The sequence below is a fragment of the Macaca mulatta genome, chromosome 14, assembly GCF_049350105.2.
Source record: "Macaca mulatta isolate MMU2019108-1 chromosome 14, T2T-MMU8v2.0, whole genome shotgun sequence".
Taxonomy (NCBI): domain Eukaryota; kingdom Metazoa; phylum Chordata; class Mammalia; order Primates; family Cercopithecidae; genus Macaca; species Macaca mulatta.
Genome location: NC_133419.1, coordinates 123567929 through 123588610, shown reverse-complemented (window position 1 = coordinate 123588610; position 20682 = coordinate 123567929). Strand labels below are relative to the sequence as shown.

Sequence of the window (20682 nt, the reverse complement as noted above, 5' to 3'; positions counted from 1 at the left end):
GACTGTTATGATGACCATCATCATTTTCTTTCTTTACCTTAATAATCCAGTCATCCCTCAGCCATAGACTTAAGTAGAATCTAGCAATTTGAAGTATCAGGTGCCCTTTCTCCTCACTTCCTCCCTTCTTTTTTTGCCACCAAAATTATGGAAACTCTTAAAACCCAGGCCTAAATGCCTGAATAAGTGCTTTATCCCTATTGCTTTGGTGCCCTTTTAGTGCCTTCTCCTCTGTAAAGAGGAGTTTGCTGGACAACAGAGACTTTTTCCTTTTAGCTTTCTTTTAAAAACGACTGGAAACAAAGCAGCCCCTGCAGTGACGGGGCAGAAATTGAGGTCAAGAAACCAGGTAGGAACAAGAACCCTGCGGACTCTGTTGTTCCCAGGCTTGGCCGGTGGTGTTCAGCACCGCGGACAGCTCCCCGCCCCGCCCCGAGCCTCCAGCACCCTCCCCTCTGCCTCTGGCAGCCTCGTCATTGGCTCTCCCCGCTCCCCTCTCCAAGCTGCCAATTCTCCAACACAGAGACCCAACCTACCCAGGAGCTTGTCTTCTTGCCTCTCCAGCGCCGGGGGTAGCCCAGGCCCGGGAGAGAGCAGAGGAGATTCGAGCCTCGGAGGGTGGTTGCTGGCTTTCGAGCAGGCTTGAAGACTCTGCCTGTGTCCTCCACTTCGTCCCGGCCCTTGTCCTGTGGCAGGTGCTCTGCTCAAGATGAATCTCAACTTCACCTCTCCTCTACACCCGGCGTCTTCTCAGAGGCCCACATCCTTCTTCATCGAGGACATCCTGCTGCACAAGCCCAAGCCGCTGAGGGAGGTGGCCCCAGACCATTTCGCCAGCTCTCTGGCCTCTCGGGTGCCTCTGCTAGACTATGGCTACCCCCTCATGCCCACACCCACCCTCTTGGCTCCTCACGCCCATCACCCTCTGCATAAGGGAGACCACCACCATCCTTATTTCCTCACCACCTCGGGTAAGTAACAGGAGCCTCAAGGTATGGGCAGTGAGAGAGCAGGGCTTCTAGCACAGACTCTAAGCCTGCGATGGAGCCAAGGAAAGGCCAGACTGGCTCGGCCTGGCTTGGTGGCCTCCTTCCCTAAGTGACAGTGGAAGGCTGGGGATATGGCTGAGGCCATGTGGAGCTCCTTGGAGGCATGCCAACTCACGGGGATAATTCGTGATCCCCCCCGCACTCTTCATAGCAGAGGATAGGTGCCTGGTCAAGAGGCAGCGTATAGGGTTTGACAATACTCTTGTTGGGCAGTGCTCAGTCTCCCTGCTTGTGATCTTCCTGGCCACTTTGGTCCATCTCTCAATCCTGATTCTCCGCCTCTGCCCACTCAGAGGGAGACCCTTGAGCATCCCACCCTGTGGACAGAACTTTTCCTGCACAGAAACTCAAAACACTCTGTCCAGGGCAGCTCTCTTTTTCCCCAGGCACTGAGCATTTGCAGATACTGCAGGGGGCATAGAAGTGAATGCAGGTTTGGGCTTCTCTGAGAACGAAAGGTTTGGGCTAGCCTGAATAAGAGAGAACGCGTGAGAAAAAATGGGGGTTGGGGGAGATGCAACTCTTTAACCCTCCTCAACCTCAACATCTAACATTTAACTCACAATCTGGGCTACCTCCTCTGCCCCAGCTGCCATCATTTAGCCAGGTGCTAAAGTATTTTGATTTCTCTGGTCTGACAAAAAGCAGAGACTAGCAAAGTCTGTTTGGGACAGGAGGATGTGGAAAAATACCCAGATTTTTTTTTCTGTCTCCCTCTAAAAGGCCACATCCATGGTTTTTTCTCTGGCGTTTTCAATCCAGCCAGAGTAGAATAATTCCTTGAGTCCAGACTCATAGCTCGGAGGTGGCAACAACCATAGTCGGTGCAGGGGCTGGGGGCAAGACAGGAGGTAGTTTGTGGGCTCTGGAATCCAGAACAAAGCTAAAAGTGTTTGTAAGGTGGTAAAAAAAAAAAAAAAAAAAATCCAGACTCCGGGGCAGTCAGTTGGAGGGGCAGTGATAAAATAAAGGCTGCATCCAGGTCCACATCTCTGCATTGGCTTCGCCACCCGCTGGTGACAGTCTATTCTCAGTGGCGCCAGTGGTTCACCCATACAGCAGTGGCCAAAGCCCGCGGTACCCGCACTACTTGTTGTTATGTTTGTTTATTTTCCCTGGGATTGGCCGATGTTGCTTGTGGTAGCTTCTATTCGCTTGGCGCGTCTCGGACAGAGTCAATCTCGCGAGGGTCAGGAAAGACAAGTTTTCCCGGACCGGGCCATGGAAAAGCGCCTCAAATCCTTCTGCTTCGCTGGCCTTGGAGAGGGAAAGAATGAGAAAAAGAATGAGGACCAGATTAGATAGCCGGGTCCCCAGCGCGACCCAGAAACGGGCGAGGAGACGTGAGAGGCGGGAAATACCCCTCTGTTCCCGCTCGGGGGCTTCTCCGGATAAGGCAGTTTTGCTCGGCTCCCTTTGGCTGCAGGGGGATAGGAGTGGCTTGGGAAACAGGTGTTTTTCAGTGAGGTTTAGAGGCAAGATTATATCCATGCATCTGCTAGCCCCAGAACAGCACTGACTGTCATCAGGGGTCTAGGAGGATACGGTGGGGGCTGGGGACAGGACTGCTCCTGGGCCATTTGACATTTGCAAAAAAACTTCGCCAGGCGCAACTGAAGACGGCTCTGGCCTACCCTACGGAAGTCTCTCCAAGAAGACATTTTTAAACGGCCTCCGGATCTATTTTCCGATTTTCTTTTCTGTTTTACTTACTGTTTGTTGTTTGTATTTCTAGATGACTCTCCAGATAAAGATCTCCAAGCGCTATTTCTGAGGCTTTTTTTTTTTCTCCCTGTTTCTCTGCCCTGGATTCCTGAGAGAAAGGCTTGAGGGGCTTTGGGGCTAGCAGACTGGTGGAGGCGAGGGGCGGAGGGAGGCACTGGGGGCTAGCGGAAGGGAGGGGAGCGGTGTGGATGTTGCTCTGCGGCGACCCAGGCTCTGCCCACTTGGTTGCTCTTCTTTCTGCAGGGATGCCTGTCCCAGCGCTGTTCCAGCACCCCCAGCACGCGGAGCTGCCGGGGAAGCACTGCCGCCGCCGCAAAGCCCGCACGGTTTTCTCTGACTCGCAGCTCTCGGGCTTGGAGAAGAGGTTCGAGATCCAGCGCTACCTGTCCACGCCAGAGCGAGTGGAACTGGCCACGGCCCTCAGCCTGTCCGAGACGCAGGTGGGCGGGAGGAGAGGGAGGCCCTGATCTCTGCTTCGTTCTTGTCTCCCTTCAGCTCTTAATACCTTCGGGACCTTGTGGAGTTCGAGTAGGAATGGACCCCGCTGACGCTTATTCTAGGCCTTTCCTAAGAGCTTTCGTAAAATTACCCATACCCGGCCGGGCGCGGTGGCTCACGCCTGTAATCCCAGCACTTTGGAAGGCCGAGACGGGCGGATCACGAGGTCAGGAGTTCGAGACCAGCCTGGCCAACATGGTGAAACCCCATCTCTACTAAAAATACAAAAATTAGTCGGGCGTGGTGGCGCGCGCCTGTAATCCCAGCTACTGGGGAGGCTGAGGCAGAAGAATCGCTTCAACCCGGGAGGGGGAGGTTGCAGTGAGCCGAGATTGCCCCACTGTACTCCAGCCTGGGCGACAGAGCCAGACTCCATCTAAAAAAAAAAAAAAAGAAAGAAAAGAAAGAAAAAGAAAAAAAAGTCTCGAGCGGGGCTCTGGACAGGAAGGAAACACTCCTCAGGTAATTCTGATGACCACCTCCGGGTTAAGAACTCTTATTCGCATGAATATTCGTCAGAGAGAGGAGTCTCTCCAACCAGGCTAGGAACCCGGGTCAGAGGTAAATGGTAAGCATTTAGGCGAGTTCTTGTACTGAGAGAAGTCCACACACCGAGATTTCTTCCCCCTTCTTTCTTCAGTCTCTCTCACAGCGGCCAATGTTCACATGCACCTCCGCTCCAACCCCAACACACACACTGTGGTTTAAGTCCCCTCCCTGTTCCCCTGTCCTGAGTGGAAGAATGGTTTTTATCTTCCTCCAAGCGCTATCCACCTGCAACCTCAAACCCCGTCCTCTCTTCCCCATTTCTCATAGTCTCTACCCAGAACGCCTCTTACTGTGAAATCATTAGCTCTGCCAGGCCCGGGTCTGATTTTCTCTCGGATGAGAACCAGGAGGTTCAATTCTCATCTTCCTGTCCAGGAGTCTTGCGGATCAGGTGGTTAGATGTCTCAATCAGAGGAACATCAGCTGAGCGTAAAAAAGATTTGCCCACGGAGCACTTACTGTTAGTAGTTCTAATTAATAACAATATGCATAACTGCTAACCACCCATGTTAATCCTCATCATTATTTTGGGACAGTTACTCCTGAAAGCCTCAGACTGTTCGATTCTCATTCGGCTCAAGGCGATAACTTATGAGCAGTTGAGGCTATCACCGATCTTGGATACTTCATCAACGGACTGCCACCCATTTTCCTAAACCCCAGCAATCGCTCAGATTTGGAGGAATGACATGATTTTATTTTTATCTCTCCGAAATCAGGTGAAAACATGGTTCCAGAACCGGCGGATGAAGCATAAAAAGCAACTGCGGAAAAGCCAAGACGAACCCAAAGCACCAGACGGTCCAGAAAGCCCCGAGGGCAGCCCCCGCGGTTCAGAGGCCGCAGCCGCCGAGGCTCGGCTGAGCCTGCCCGCCGGCCCCTTCGTGCTGACCGAGCCAGAGGACGAGGTGGACATTGGAGACGAGGGGGAGCTGGGCTCAGGGCCGCACGTGCTCTGAGTCGCCAGGCTGGGGAGGGTGGTAGGCAGGGGAGGAGACTGCGGGGCCGAGCGCCGTTCCCTCCCGGACGGGAAGACTCAGACTCCAGTCTCGTGGCGGGCCTTGGAGATTCGCTCCTGGAAGACAAACAAAACCCACCTGTCCTCCAGGCCGGTGCGGAGCCATTGCGGCCCGCGGCCCGGCCTCCCGCTTCCCCTCGCGCCCTCCCGGTCCCAGCCACTGGAGAGTGTGCGCCCGGGCGCGCATTTTCCTGCGTTCGTCGTCCTTGGGGTCGGGGACCAGCCCAGTACCGCGTCCTAGACTGGAAATTCGACTTTCGGCTCTCTGTTTTCTGCGATCAGAGACCCCTTTCTCCCTCGCCTCTCAGCAACTTGCCCCTAGCTCTGTTCTTTCCTCACCACGCCAACTCCTTGCCCTTTCTTGGGCAGTCCGTTTGTCTGCAAAGGGACCAGGTCTCTGGGGCCTCCGCTCCGCGGGGATCCAGATAGAACCGCAATCTGATCTTTAAAACGTCCAGTGTCAGGACAGACTCATGCACTGCTCGTCACTAACCTCCCGCTCGCTCCCATCCCCCATGCCCCGAGTCTCATCTCTGACTCAAATACGAAGGCGACTCCCCCCTTCTCTGGGCGGCGCTTCCACCCTCTCTCGTCCCTGTTCTCCGCTAGAGCTCGCGGTTCTGCATCCTGGCACCCTTCCTCAACTTGTAGCCCCCAGGCGCAGACGCCCCTTACGCCCTGTGTCCCGCGTACTGCGCGGCGCCAGCGCGCGGCGGGAAACTTGGGCACAGAAAACCCTTAGAGCAATTTCTGCTTCCCGAACTTGTTGCGCTCCTGTCCCGCAACGCTTCCACGTTTCACGGGCTACTTATATTTTAAAACTGAGTGTTCCTCGGGTTGTGTGTGGAAATACTCATTCTCAGTGCATTTTAGGAAATCAAGATGAAGGCCAAAGGGTTAAGGATAAAGGCGTTCCGGCCGTGCACCTGTTTGGGGACTTAGATGGGGCGGGGGTCTGATTGACTTTGCGCTTTACCCCTCTCCTTTTCCCCTGGGAGGTCTCTTTTTCTTTTACCGGGTTTGTAGTCTCTTAGATAATGAAAGGCTCGCCAGGCAAAACTGGGAATGATCACGCGTTTCCAGGAATGGTTTGCGACCGCGTTCTCCCACGCGTACGCCCCCTCCCCTCGGTCCTAGGCAGTTTCCTAGTCCCTGTAGAAATGAACTTGCGAATAACCTTTCATTAACAGATCCCCTCCCTCTCACTCCAATTTTTCTGTTTCTAATCGTTTGATTAATGGTCTTGAGTTCCACTTACGTGGAAAAGTGGCTCTGGTATTTTGTGGCTCTGAAATGCTGAAGAGACAGAGATGTACTGATATTTGGAGTTTGAAATTATACTACCGAATTGTGTGATGACCCTACACACTCAGTACACATATCAAACATAGCAGCTGCGCCAGAGGCACTCTCACTTCTGATTCTTTCGCTTCTGGTTGTGTCTTTAGGTAAGTGAGTCCGGGAAGGCTGGAAAAGAATGAGTAGGACTAAGTGGAATCCTGACCCTCGGGTTCTAATGATTAATAATAATTATATAAACAATAGTGGGTGTGAGCATGGGTTAATCTTTTTGTTTTCTTATTTCTCCAATATGGGGATGAATCCTAAAGATCATTTTAGGTCTAAGTTCTATACTTATGTGAATGTAGCAGGAGGCCTTTTCATTTTTCTGCAATAGGCTTGTTGGAGAAACATTATCCCAGGTAAAGATAAGTGTCAGCGTGACAGCTTATCCAGGTGCATCATGTAGGAGGCAAAATTATTGGTTTTAAAACATAAGCATTGTATAGCCTTTTGGATTTTCCAACGTGCTCTGTAATCAATCAATGATCATGTGGGTCTCAGATGACATGGGTATTTTCCCCTTTCATAGATGAGGAAATTGAGGCTTAGCAAGATTGAAGGATTTACTCATGAAATCAGGACTAGCTGACAGCCAAGGAAGGATTGAAAAATGTCTCTGACTCCTTGTTCACTTCTTTTCTCATGCAGTTTATTTATTCATTTTTCTTGGTAACAATGCATTGATTGGCATTTTGTCTCTATCACTTTATAAGAATACCTCTCTCATTTCTTTAGATTACACAGCCTAAAGATTGTGGCTATTAAAAGCAAATCTATGCTCAGATTTCTCTCCTCCCTCCCTTGTTAAGATAATGACAGTACTGTTTTTTTAAGGCAGAAGTTTTTGGCAAATGCTTTACAGTAAGACAAAAGACTTGGTGGAAGAAAAAGTGATTTGTGACTGAGAATGTTCTTAGTAACCTGGAAAGGAAAGTGTGTATCCCTTGTATATAGTGATACTGTTACACAAGATTATGGAGCCAAGGGAAAAATCGAATTCTTCTAATCCCAGGAAGAACAACTACTAAATAGGATTTTGAAAGAATCTTTAAAGTGAGTAGAAAAACTGTATTTGGGCAAAAGTGTGTGTGTGTGTGTGTATGTGTGTGTAAATTAGATGGTGAACCCAAACGCAAAAGCACCAGGCATTTCTGTCTTCTGCTTTCACAACAACTTGTCAAGGGCTTGTTCTGAGTCTAACAAGAGTGGATTGGGTGTATTTCATGACCTTTTTGTCTTGGAAAAGCAGACAATAGGAATCTGCTTGGAAAAGCAGAGAAATAGGAAAGCTGTTAGTATATGCACAGCTCTGCCTGATTGGAGGCAGGATGAGTCCTGAAGCCCAGGGACTATTTAGGTCTATAATTCATGAACATTAAACTTGGGAAGATACTCATTCCTTCTTACCCTTGTCCTCCCGTGGTGGTTTCTTGGCGGATTAGGTAGCAAGGGAAGAGGTGAGAACTGTGGCACCAGCCACACCAACTATGGCACAGTTTTCTCATCAAAAAATTCCCTGAAATTGATGGCAAACAATCCAGTAGCAAAGTTCTCCTAGTTTTATTTTTACTTTCATATAATGAGTTAGTGATAGTGGTAGAGGATAAGCACAATTTAGTCTCGATTTAATGTAATATGACAGCACTTTTTGGTTTTGGCTTTCAATACTGATCGAAGCTTCCATAGGCTGAAAAAGTATTTTTTCTGAATAACCCAGGCTTTTGCCTCAACTCAGTTTCACTTGTGGTAAAGATCTGACAAAACTATGTTTATTATGATATATTAAAGAAAGACATTCAGAGGTCTAATTTTTAAGAATCAAAAATATCACAAAATAGCCAATGTAGGGAAGTCATTTTAGATCTAATCCCATGTGTCGTAAATAATTTGTTCTGTACTTGTTCGAATGCTCTGTTTCTGATGGACTTCATTTCATAGATTCTCAGAGAGGGATTCCTGATAATATTTCTGCTCACATGATGTGAGAACGTAAGAAATGGACAACATACCATACAGCTCAGTTTTAGCTGATGGTAGCACTAAGAAATGCTGAGCTGGAGTCTATGACACCACTTCAAAAGATAGAGGGTTGGCTTTCATCGATGTATTTGATAATTAGAGAGAGATGTGAAGGCACAGAGCAAGCGGAATGCTTTCTGGTGCTAAGAGAATTGTGCAATAAACATACTTAGTTTAAGCAGTGACTCCCTGGTCTTCCTGAATTGGGTTCAATATATGTGAAAAATAACAAATTAATTGACATATTTTATATATTTATATTTTTGGCATCACATTTTAAAGAGAATATAGACAAGCTAAAACTCATCCAGTATGCAGGAAACTGGATAGGAAAGGGTGTGGAAAACAACAAATAAAGAAGAGTGAGCTTTAGCTTGGAGGAGCGAAGCTTTGGGGGATAAGTGGGGAAGGAGGTTCAGCTATGGTAGTTGAATCTGAATGGTTATGGGGCTATTAAGCATGAAGAGGTATATCTATTCTGCCATGCTAACAGATGATAGAACCAGAATCAATGGGTGGTTGCAGGGAAGCAGATTCTGGAACAACATTCGAGGACAGGCACTGTGCCGTACATCAACAGAGCAGGGTAAGTCCACAAAACATTGAGTACCTTTTCACTAGAAATCCTAGAGGCTGGAAGACAAAACATAAGGGCTTCTCTATTACAGATTTCTCCGTTAGTGGGAGATTGGGCTAGATATCCTGTACGGTTCTTTCTAACTGTTAAGATCCTAATCTCTCTCTTTTTTTGTAGGGAAGGGACTGCAAGTCCCAAGTTACTAAATTTTTTTATCTCACAAAGATTTCAGTTTCTATACTTTAATTTAAACACATATATCCACAGCAATGAGAAGTTTTAAGGGAAACAACAAAGACAGGAAAAGGATATTTCTTTCTTTATTAAAGAAATTCCAACACCTTATTCTAGAAGGTCAGTGAGAACACAGCGAGAACTAAGTCAAGGACAAAGATATAGTCAGGAAGAAATTGTCAGTATTAGAAGAGACATTTGACAAAATCTAAGCCCTTCATTTTATAAGTTGGAGAAATTAAGGCCCAGATATAGTGGTGAGTGCTTTGCCGACGTCACAAACACAGTGGTGGAATTAAGACTAGAAGCCAATGTTAATTATCATACCTTACAAGTAACTCATGTTGTGATAAAAGTGATTGTGGAACTATTGCCATTGTAGCATGTGGAGGAGAAGATTTTCATAGCAATTTTGGATATAAGTTTTTAACAATGCAGGTAGAAATTATCCAGTAAAATCTTAGGTCAACTTTTGGAAAAACTTCTGAATAAGAGCCATCTGAAAGTTGAATGAACTTTCCTGAGAGTACTAAATTCCTGAGCCTTGTTTTCCTTGAAGCCAATTTAGAAAGTAGTCCTATATCCAATAGGATGAGCTAGATGATCTCTTAGCCATCTTACATTTCTACATTTCTCTACTATAAAAATTTTGACCTGATCTCTTTTAATTACAGATGAGGCAACTGACAGTCAGAGACACTGACTTGTCTGAAGTCAGACAGCCCGTTATCAGGGAAGTTATGAAATTAATACATCTAACAGTCAGAGATAATTCCAATAATATTTAGGAGTGAGATGAAAATTCAGAATGGTTCTGTTTTCTCTCCTATTGTATTTCTGGTTGTAACCCCCTCCCAATGACACATTTCTTTTCCATTTTATTTATGCCTGTTCTCTGAGAATTCCCAGTGTGTACACTGATAACCTTTCCTCCATGATTTCATTGATAACAATTCCACAAGCCTTCTCCTATTACCTTTTTTTTTTTTTTTTTTTTTACAAAATCTTGCTCTGTCGCCCAGGCTGGAGTGCAGTGGCACGATCTCAGCTCACTGCAAGCTCTGCCTCCCGGGTTCACACCATTCTCCTGCCTCAGCCTCCAGAGTAGCTGGGACTACAGGCGCCCACCACTACACCCAGCTTTTTTTTTTTTTTTTTTTGTATTTTTAGTAGAGATAGTGTTTCACTGTGTTAGCCAGAATGGTCTCGATCTCCTGACCTCGTGATCTGCCCGCCTCGGCCTCCCAAAGTGCTGGGATTACAGGCTAGAGCCACGGCGCCCGGCCTTTACTCTCTTTATAGTATTGAGTAACTACATCAGATTTAGCATGGTGAATGGCTTGACTTAGAGGCTTACATTCTATTTTTTTTTCCCTGACAGAGTCTTACTCTGCCACCCAGACTGGAGTGCAGTGGTACAATCTCAACTCGCTGCAACCTCTGCCTCCTGGGTTCTGGCAATTCTCCTGCCTCGGCCTCCCAAGTAGCTGGGATTACAGGTGTGTGCCACCATGCTCAGCCTATGTTTTTTTTTAGAGACAAAGTCTTACTCTGTCAGCCAGGCTCACTGCAACCTCTGCTTCCCAGGGTCAAGTGATTCTCATGCCTCAGCCTCCAGGATAGCTGGCATCACAGGCACACAACACTATGCCTGGCTAATTTTTGTGTGTGTGTATCTATCTATCTATCTATCTATCTATCTATCTATCTATATATATATGGTAGAGACTGGGTTTCACTATGTTGGCCAGGTTGGTCTCAAACTCCTGACCTCAGGTGATCCACCCATCTCAGCCTCCCAAAGTGTTGGGAATAGAGGTGTGAGCCACCCTGCCTGGCCCTAATTTTTGTATTTTTGATAGAGAAGGGGTTTCAACATGTTGGCCAGGCTGGTCTCTAACTCTTAGCCTCATGTGATCTGTCTGCCTCCGCCTCCCAAAGTGCTGGGATTACAGGCGTGAGCCACTGTGCCAGGCCGATGCTTAAATTCTAATTTTACTTTTATCAATGATAACATTTTTTCTCTAACTTGTTATCTGAAAAATGAGGTAAGTGCCCTATAAATCAGTTTAGAATGGTGAGGGGATAAGAACTATGAAAGTACCTACTGTGAGATCTTGGATGAAAAGAGCTAGAGGAAGATAATGAATTACAATATAGAACTGAACATATCAGCGATAAATGTGATATGTTGCAAACGTCATAGGACTACAACTGTTACAACATGGTTAACTAAAAGGTATTAGTCTGGGACCTAATCACATCATTACAAAGGAGTCATGTCTCTTTCAAAGAAATTTTATCTTTTAAAATAACTTCATCTTATTTTCTCTTTGTCTGTCATTGTTCTACCTCTTGGGCTAAGAGAGGATGTGTAAGCCCTGAATGAAATAGGATTCAGAGCCTTTATTAAGGATGTTTCCATTAGAAGTGTCCTTTTCCCCACCATTACTTATCCAACACTCATCCAGCCCCGGGGGTTCTGTTATCCTATTTGGTGACAGACATAAGGCTATGTGGGGAGGGGAGTTAGAATTCAAATTCGTGGGAACCCTCTTAAGTGATAAAGACTTGCCTATGATTCCAGTATGGAATCTATCAGGAAAAGGCACGATTTCTTCTGAAGTTTTTGCAGAACTTTTTAGCTTAAAAAAAGACATGATGAGCCTGGCACGGTGGCTCACACCTGTAATGCCAGCCCTTTGGGAGGCCGAGGTGGGCGGATCACGAGGTCAGGAGATCAAGACCATCCTGGCTAACACAGTGAAACTCCATCTCTACTAAAAATACAAAAAAATTAGCCAGGAGTGGTGGCGGGTGCTTGTGGTCCCAGCTACTTGGGAGGCTGAGGCAGGAGAATGGCGTGAACCCAGGAGGCGGAGCTTGCAGTGAGCCGAGATAGTGCCACTGCACTCCAGCCTGGGCGACAAAGCGAGACTCCTCAAAAAAAAAAAAAAAAAAAAAAAGACATGATGAGCTGGGCGCAGTGGCACATGCCTGTAATTCTAGCACTTTTGGAGGCTGAGGTGGGTGGATCACTTGAGGTCAGGAGTTCAAGACCAGTCTGGCCAACATGGTGAAACCCCGTCTCTACTAAAAACACAAAAAGTAGCCGGGAGTGGTGGCGCACACCTGTAATTCCAACTACTTGGGAGGCTGAGGAGGGAGAATCGCTTGAACCTGGGAAGTGGAGGTTGCAGTGAGCCAATATCTTACCACTGCACTCCAGCCTGAGCAACAGAGCAAGACTGTCTCAAAAAAAAAAATAAAAAAGAAAAAGAAAAAGAAAAGACAAACAAAAAAAACCGCCCATGATAGATATCTCTTTATGACAAGAACAAGTTGTTTAAAAATATTGACAAATATAAACTTTGGGAATTAGCTGAACATTTCTTTCTTTCTTTTTTTTTTTTTTTTTCCAGAACAGAGTCTTGCTCTGTTGCCCAGGCTGGAGTGCAGTGGCGCCATCTCGGCTCACTGTAACCTCCACTCCCCGGGTTCATGCCATTCTCCTGCCTCAGCCTCCCAAGTAGCTGGGACTACAGGCACATGCCACCATGCCTGGCTAATTTTTTGTATTTTTAGCAAAGACGGGGTTTCACCGTGTTACCCAGGATGGTCTCGATCCCCTGATCTCGTGATCCACCTGCCTTGGCCTCCCAAAGCGCTGGGATTACAGGTGTGAGCCACCACGCCCGCCCTTAGCTGAACATTTCTAACATCTTTTGTCACCCTAGTCTCCATGGCTATAGATGATGCAGCTATTAAATGTGGTTGCCAAATTCTAGCTGGAAATTAAAGAATGGTAAAATAGTTTTTATTTTTCCACAGTGCTTAACTTGGGATTGGAAATAGGCTGTGGAAAACAATGGGTATAGGATAGAAGCGTGGCTCTTTATCCTGAGTTTCAAATGAGAATAATTTACATGCTATGAGCAAAAAACGAATACTGTATGCTTGCTCTGCTCTTTTTCCATCTATTTTTTTCTCCTTCCCATCCTAAGTTCTTCATTTTAAATTTTAAATATTAGGCTTTTATCACCATGCACATTGTTTAGAGTCAAATACTTCCATGAGTTTTATTAGTTTTTTGTTGTTGTTGTTGTTGTTGTTGTTTTTGAGACGGAATCTCGCTCAGTCGCCCAGGCGCGATCTCGGCTCACTGCAAGCTCCGCCTCCCGGGTTCACGCCATTCTCCTGCCTCAGCCTCCAGAGTAGCTGGGACTACAGGCGCCCGCCACCGCGCCCGGCTAATGTTTTTGTATTTTTAGTAGTGACGGGGTTTCACCGTGTTAGCCAGGATGGTCTCGATCTCCTAACCTCGTGATCCGCCCGCCTCGGCCTCCCAAAGAGCTGGGATTACAGGCGTGAGCTACCGCGCCCGGCCCGAGGATTATTTTTAAATAGAGCAGTCCCGTGCCCCCTTTCTTGTTTTCTTCACTACAGAGGCAATCACTTTCAATTTTTAGCTGATAATTTTGGTATTTATCGCCACGTTTCTAAATTGTCACTGAATTGCTGTTTTTGTTGTTGTTGTTGTTGTTGTTTTGAAATTTATATTTTGGAAATTATCTAGTACTTCACACTATAAAAAGTAAAACTTTCATTTTGTTGCTATTCCCTATTTCTATTTCTCCCCTATTCCCAACACATATGTGTGCACCCTTTCTGTCCTTCTAGCATAATTTTGGTTAGACCATTTTTAAAATTATTTATTTATTTATTTATTTATTTTGAGACAGAGTCTTGCTCTGTCACGCAGGCTGCGGTGCAGTGGCACGATCTTGACTCACTGCCACCTCTGCCTTCCGGGTTCAGGTGATTCTCTTGCCTCAGCCTCCAGAGAAGCTGGGATTACAGGCATGCACCACCACACCCGGCTAATTTTTGTATTTTTAGTAGAGACGGGGTTTCACCATGTTTGCCAGGCTGGTCTTGAACTTCCAACCTCAAGTGATCCGCCCGCCTTCGCCTCCCAAAGTGCTGGGATTACAGGAGTGAAGCACCGCGCCCAGCCTAGACCATTGTTACGATGTGTATATGCAATTCTCAGCTAAGCCAGGAAATCAATGACTTTTCTGTGAGACTTTTTGTTTTCCTTGCAATTAATACTTATTTTATTATTCTTAATTTTAATGTACTTATAACTAATTTATTCCCAAACTCTTTGCCATTTGTCTGTATCACACTCTCAAGATATTCACAAATTCCTAACATTCCATTTTCCTAAACAAACCTCTCCCAGAGCCTTCTGATCTGCTCCATTCTGGATTCTATGTAAATGGCTCTCCCTTCCCAATCATCCTGGGGGTTCCTTTAATTTCACCGTATTTTACTCTGTTTTTTTTTTTTTTTTTTTGAGGCGGAGTCTCGCTCTGTCGCCCCCGCTGGAGTGCAGTGGCACGATCTCAGCTCACTGCAAGCTCCGCCTCCCGGGTTCACACCATTCTCCTGCCTCAGCCTCCCGAGCAGCTGGGACTACAGGTGCCGCCACCACGCCTGGCTAATTTTTTTGTATTTTCAGTAGAGACGGGGTTTCACCGTGTTAGCCAGGATGGTCTCCATCTCCTGACCTCGTGATCCACCCGCCACGGCCTCCCAAAATGCTGGGATTACAGGCGTGAGCCACTGCGCCGGGCCCACTGTATTTTACTCTTGTTTCCCATATCTTTTTGTTTCTTGGTTTACTCTCTCATTTTGGTGAAGCACAGTCTACTGTAGTTTCTGGACAATTGGTACGTGAGAGGTAAATGTTTGGAGATCATCCTTATCTAAAAATCTCTTTATCCTAATTTCATGCTTTATTAGTAATGCGGCTAAGTATAGCATTCTAAGTTGGAAATCATTTTTGAATACTTTTGAATTCATCACTCCACTGACTTTTAGCTTCCAATTGCTATTGTGAAGTATAAAATGACTTCGATTCTTGATTTTTTATGTGTGTCCTGTTTTATTTATTCATTTATTTTCCTTTTTGGAAGCTTGTAGGATACTTTCTTTGTAGCTAGTGTACTGAAATTTTACAATTATATGCCTTGCTTTAGGTTTATTGTCATCCATTGTTTCAGATATTCAATAAATTCTTTAAGTCTGAAAATGCATTTTTTTTTCAGTTATGGGGAGTACTCTTGAATTCTTTAATGATTTCTATATATCTCCTGTTATTTGGATTTTTACCCCCTGGGTTTATTCTCTAAATTCCTAATCTCTTATCTCCTATTTTCTATCTCTTTGCCTTTTTTCTCTGACTTTTGGAAAAATTCCTCAATGTTGTCTTCTAACCTTATTTTTGTGTTTGTAATTTTTTGACTGTAATTGTAATTCCCAAGATCTCTTTTTAATTTTCTTGTCCACCTCCTTTTAAAAATAGTCCTGTGTCATATCCTCAGATGTTTGGAAATTCTTGGTTGTCTGCTCATATTTAAGTGAGAGGCTAGAAGGCTGACAGGAAACTATGAGTACATGGATGGGACTTGTTGATTGTGAGGTTTAACTGTAGGATAACAAAGTTGGGGTCTTTAGTTGGCGAACCTCTGAAGTCAGGATTTTTAAGTCTTTTCTTTTAGGCTGGTCAGATTCTCCAGAGAAGAACTTTCCAAATTCCTGCTTGTAGAATAAAGTACCAATGTTCTGGGAGCCAAATGGAAGAAGACCAGAGGTTTCTGTGTTTACAGTACACATGGTCACTATTGACTCTTTTTTCAGTACTTACTGTGTATCCTCAATAGAACCAGTTGTCCCTGACTCCAAAGATACTAGGGCAGTGTATTTTACTGGGTCAGTGGAGGAGCTGTGCGTGGCTGCGTGGGAACTGAGGAAAGGATTCACAGGTGTAACTGCTCTTAAACTGACTTTCATGCAGTCACCCTTCCTTAGCTCCCCCGGCCCCACATCTCCATTCATTCCTACTTTGAGAGGTAACTGACACCATTAATTCCTGAGCATTTTGGGTATTCTAGAGTGTAAGTCAGGTTGATTCTTGGTTTTCCTATTGCTAGCTTAGAATTTAGTATTTTTGAGAAATCTGATATTCTATGAAAATGTAAAAAGAATTTAGTGTTTTTTGGGTCTGCTAAGTTTTTAAAACAACTCATTCATATGCTTTCCAGTTTTCAAAATGTTATTACTATTGTTCCTCCTCCTGTTCTCCTTGTTTTTATATATTTATGCAATTTAAAAACTTTACTATTATTTTAGTAGGACTTGTCAAAGGACTGAAATAGATGTGCGTGTGTGTGAGAGAGAGAACGTATGTGTGTGTGTGTGTTTAGTATACCATATTTTGAATTTTCTGTTATTTTATTTTGGCATTTATAGTGAGTAATGGAGGTGTTGATCTTTTATCTTAACATTTCTTTTATGTAACTGAATTGTTGAGGTACAGGAGAATTGCATTATCACTGGAACAGATTAGAAGGCTGATTTCCTTGCCAAAACACAGAATAGCCTGTCTACTTCATATTAAGTGATGTAGTACCAACGGCTTGCATCTGCCTGGCTGAGAAAATTGGAAGTTAGAGTTAGTTCTTAAGAATCTTTGTCTGTGAAAGATTCTGAATAGCTCTACCAGATAGTCTTATAAATTTCAAGGTGAGGGAATTTATATTATTTCATTTTCCTTTGTCTCAGATTAATTTAAAACCTAGGTCCCTAGCTGCCTGAGGAGAGGGGAGAAACAGAAAGGATGAACCGAGAAAGCAAGACAAAGATACAGATACACAAATAGACACATACAGACACACGCATATACAAGTCTCTAAAGAGAATGACGCACACAGGACAGGAAGAATTGGGAGGTGATCAATTAAGACATTAAGTGTTTTGTGACACATGGATGCATCTGCATTTTGCCCTGGGAACAAGGGCCATCAGCTCATTTTCAGAGGGCTGCTGGCTTCTGCAGCTCACTCCTCAGATCAAAGCAGAACTGTCTGCTTGCATTTTCCAATCAGAATAGGGATGCTAATTTATACTCCTTAATGTGTGATGGTAAGAGACTCCTTCAATTAACTGAATTCTATAGCCAGCAAAATAAAAGGTATACAAAGAGGCGCAGGCTGGAAGAGCTGAAATTCTCATTAAATCAAAAGGTCCAGTATTCATTACCTCATGCATCTGAGGCTAAACACTAAATATTGGGATCATCAAAGGAGGTTTAATGGGTTAAATTGAGAATATAATCTAATTAAAATATTAGGCATGGCTAAATAGTTCTTTGATATTCATCTAAAGGTTTCATTAAAAATAGATGCTTGAGATTTGTATCATAGGAGATTATCAATTTTAAGCAGAAACCACAGATTTAGGAACCTCATCAGCACTACTTCAAAGTGTCACCATTGTGTGGAAGCAGGGGAAATGGGAAAAGGCATCACTGCCAGGTGACAGGGTGGAGATATGATATGAGGCGGGGCCAACCAGGCTTCATGATCATGATTTTGACAGTTGTCTGGATGGTAAAAAAAAAATAAAGTGTAAGATTAATTTGGGAGATGATTTTGCCACAGAGGAAAGAGTAAAACATAGAGATCTGAACTGGTTTTATTCAGTATGTTCTTGGCTTCCTTCTTCTGTTTAGACAGCTTCCCAAAGAATGGCTGATCATATTTTCTGGGTTTTAAATTTTGGGCAGTTATTTCCCCTACTATGAAATTTGAACCATTGGGATACTTAGCACTAAAACCTCTCTTGCAAAAGCGTGAGACCTTAGTGACAGAGGGTGCCCTGAGTAGCCTGTTTAGCAGCCCCAGTATCAGTGCTGGTCTCTACAAGCTGCCAGTTCAGCAAAGGGTATTTACGAAATCTTATCAGATATTTCCAAGTCTCCACTAAATACATTTGCCTGGAATGCTCACATCATTGTAAACCTCTCAACCTGTTAGAGCTATTTAATAGCGGAAGACCATTTATTCAGCTTATTGAAAATTAATTACTTACATTACCCAGGTTTGCAAGGGGGAAATGAAAAGGCAATGGAGAGGCAGCAAGGGAGATAAATCCAGTTCACCAAATTCTTTTTTCCTTTCTTCATATTTTCCAGAGCCCCTATATTGAGAGGTGGAAAGAGCTGAAAATACTATTCATTTTGTATCTTATTGTATCTTGCAACATGTTGTCTAACATTTTGGAAAAGTGTCAACTTTCCAGTTATTTTACTGAGCCAAAAGTGAATAACCAAACATGAAAAGTGGGAGTGTTTCACACTAGGGAGTAATTTAGAGAGTTTGATGAATGAATGAATGAATGAATGAATGAATGAATGAAGTCTTCCATCCGAAGCCTTCTGCTTTCTATTAGCCAGATGTTTGCTTAGGAAATTGGGATATTTTATGTTTCTTTCGTCTGTCTCTTTGTGAGACAGATGTGTGGTTTTGCTTAATGAAGTTACAGGGTGTGTAGAAACAAACACTGCACTTAGTCCGGAGGCAGTAGGGTGAGGGGACAGTGCTGAGCATCAGATTTTCAGCTTCTGGGACCCTGCTTCAATATATTTCAAAAAGTGGAATAAGCATCTAAATATAACTTTTTATTAGAACATACGTCCTTGCTTTTATTTTGCCTTTATAGTATGGGAATAATATTATTTTGGCAATATCTTATCATCACTGACGTAGGGAGAACAAGCACAATGGATAAACAAAATCCACAGTCATTCAAAAATTTCACTTCATGCTACACTTTTAAATCCTTTCCTGACTGGGAAAACAACTAAAGAGGCAAATGGAGCATTTCTGTATCTTTGTGTCTCCTTGTTTTTTACCCATTAGGAATAGAAATTGTGGAAACACAGTTAGCATTAGGGAGGAGAATTCCTATAGTTGTCCTATGAATACTTCACTGTTAGAATGAAATGTATATTATTCAAGTCTGATTCTTACTCTAACAGGAAAAGGTAATCTTTTTTTTTTTTGAGACGGAGTCTCGCTTTGTTGCCCAGGCTGGAGTGCAGTGGCGCCATCTCGGCTCACTGCAAGCTCCACCTCCAGGGTTCACACCATTCTCCTGCCTCAGCCTCCCAAGTAGCTGGGACTATAGGCGCCGCCACCACACCTGGCTAGTTTTTTTGTACTTTTAGTAGAGACGAGGTTTCACTGTGTTAGCCAGAATGGTCTCAATCTCCTGACCTCGTGATCCACCCGCCTCAGTTTCCCAAAGTGCTGGGATTACAGGAGTGAGCCACTGCGCCCAACTAGGAAAAGGTAATATTAAAAAAGGCATATTTAGGAAAGCAACACTGATTTTTACTTAGGAACTTCACATTTTCAAATGCTACTTCTAATATAATGGTAACAGATACATTTTGAAGCACATCTTGGGATAGAATTAGCGAAACTTGTCTTGATATCTGCAGACTATCGCCCACATCCAATTCATTTTCTGCTATTTTTCAATAAGTAATTAAAGAAGAATCCCCCTTGAGTTATCTAGTCTGCTATTGCGGGCCATTTGCTATCAACACAAAGTTCTCAATTAGCTCCAGTGTTGTTATAATTACCGGACGTGTTTTCAAACAACTCCCAGTTAATAACTGTTGGGATGAAGAGTCATTTTCTCACTATAGACTAGACTGTGCACGTTCACGCTTGCTGTGATGTTTTGACAATGATTCATTAACCAATAATAAGGCCCCAATTGGAACCATTAGGCATCAGTGCCTCTGCTAGGCTTACCTTTTATTTTGTTCCTCAACATTGTCTTTTCTTGACTTGGTTTCTGGATAACTCCCAAGAGACTCCTTACTATACAAAACAATATCAGGAAGACAGCTGTCATTAAATTCAGCTACTTGTAAAAAAAAAGCTCCCTTTAAGAGGATGCTCTTGTTGGAAACTCAAGATGGAAAAACACAATTAAAAGGAGGCTTTAATAAGAGAGAATACATGGTTTAAATGTCCTTTATTTGCACCAGTTTATAGACATTAGGCAGATTGGGTACTGTGTCTTTCAATGGCATGTATATAACATCTAGTCAAATACAGGGGCGCCATCATTACATCACTTAAGTTTGAAGTTTTTTGTTTTCTAATTCGATTATTTTTTGTTTTTGAATATTTGAAACAGAAATGCTACAAAATTGATCACTGATCCAATTTGGGCCTATAAAAGATCACTATTGTTGTCATTAGTACAATTTACTTTAAAACAGGAGCAAAAAACGTGTTTGTCATTCCCTGTTTTTGCAAAATGTCTCCCCTTAGTATTATGGTAGTTCAGTGACATTCTGCTATATTTCACTATTGTGAGATGACGTGGAGCCAAATGAAGGGCCACTTTGATCCATTCTTTGATTTCAACCCCAAACTTTCAGCAAATATGTTTTATTTCCTAGCCAAAGTTATTTTAGACGCCACATGGCACTATATAAAGAATTTTATTGTCCTTGAGTCTTATGTACTGGATAGTAAAGAGTTGCCTGGGAGGTAAGAATCCTGTTGAATGTTGTTTGACGGGAACTGAATCACTTAAGCTGCTTCAGCTAAGTTTAGGTTCTTGACAGTAGGTGTGAAAGTGAAGGATTTAACAATGATTAAGCTAACAGAAAAACAGTTTGGGAAGTTTTTGAAATGTTCTGGAAAAAAAAAGAAAATAAATAGTGTCTCTTTTATTGGTCATTTTCTAAGTTTGAGTTGCTTTATATGTGTATTCTAATTTTATCAATGTAGTAAAGA

The 20682-nt window shown here is 43.8% G+C and overlaps 1 protein-coding gene across 1 annotated transcript; it reads left to right on the top strand.

Annotated features, from left to right (window-relative positions):
• The first annotated feature begins 546 nt into the window (after nt 1–546).
• Nucleotides 547–4859, top strand: BSX (brain specific homeobox). Its single transcript, XM_015116157.3, has 3 exons — nt 547–971; nt 3018–3214; nt 4541–4859. The coding sequence occupies exons 1-3, from the start codon at nt 710–712 to the stop codon at nt 4778–4780; spliced, it is 699 nt and encodes a 232-aa protein (XP_014971643.2). The 5' UTR covers nt 547–709; the 3' UTR covers nt 4781–4859.
• Nucleotides 4860–20682: the final 15823 nt, after the last annotated feature.

What these genes read in the sequence shown, in the direction of transcription:
- BSX (XM_015116157.3), top strand. Translation starts at nt 710, where the DNA reads ATGAATCTCAACTTCACCTCTCCTCTACACCCGGCGTCTTCTCAGAGG. An exon ending in TTATTTCCTCACCACCTCGG is followed by an intron (nt 972 to 3,017) that starts GTAAGTAACAGG and finishes TTCTTTCTGCAG; the next exon opens with GGATGCCTGTCCCAGCGCTG. An exon ending in TCAGCCTGTCCGAGACGCAG is followed by an intron (nt 3,215 to 4,540) that starts GTGGGCGGGAGG and finishes CTCCGAAATCAG; the next exon opens with GTGAAAACATGGTTCCAGAA.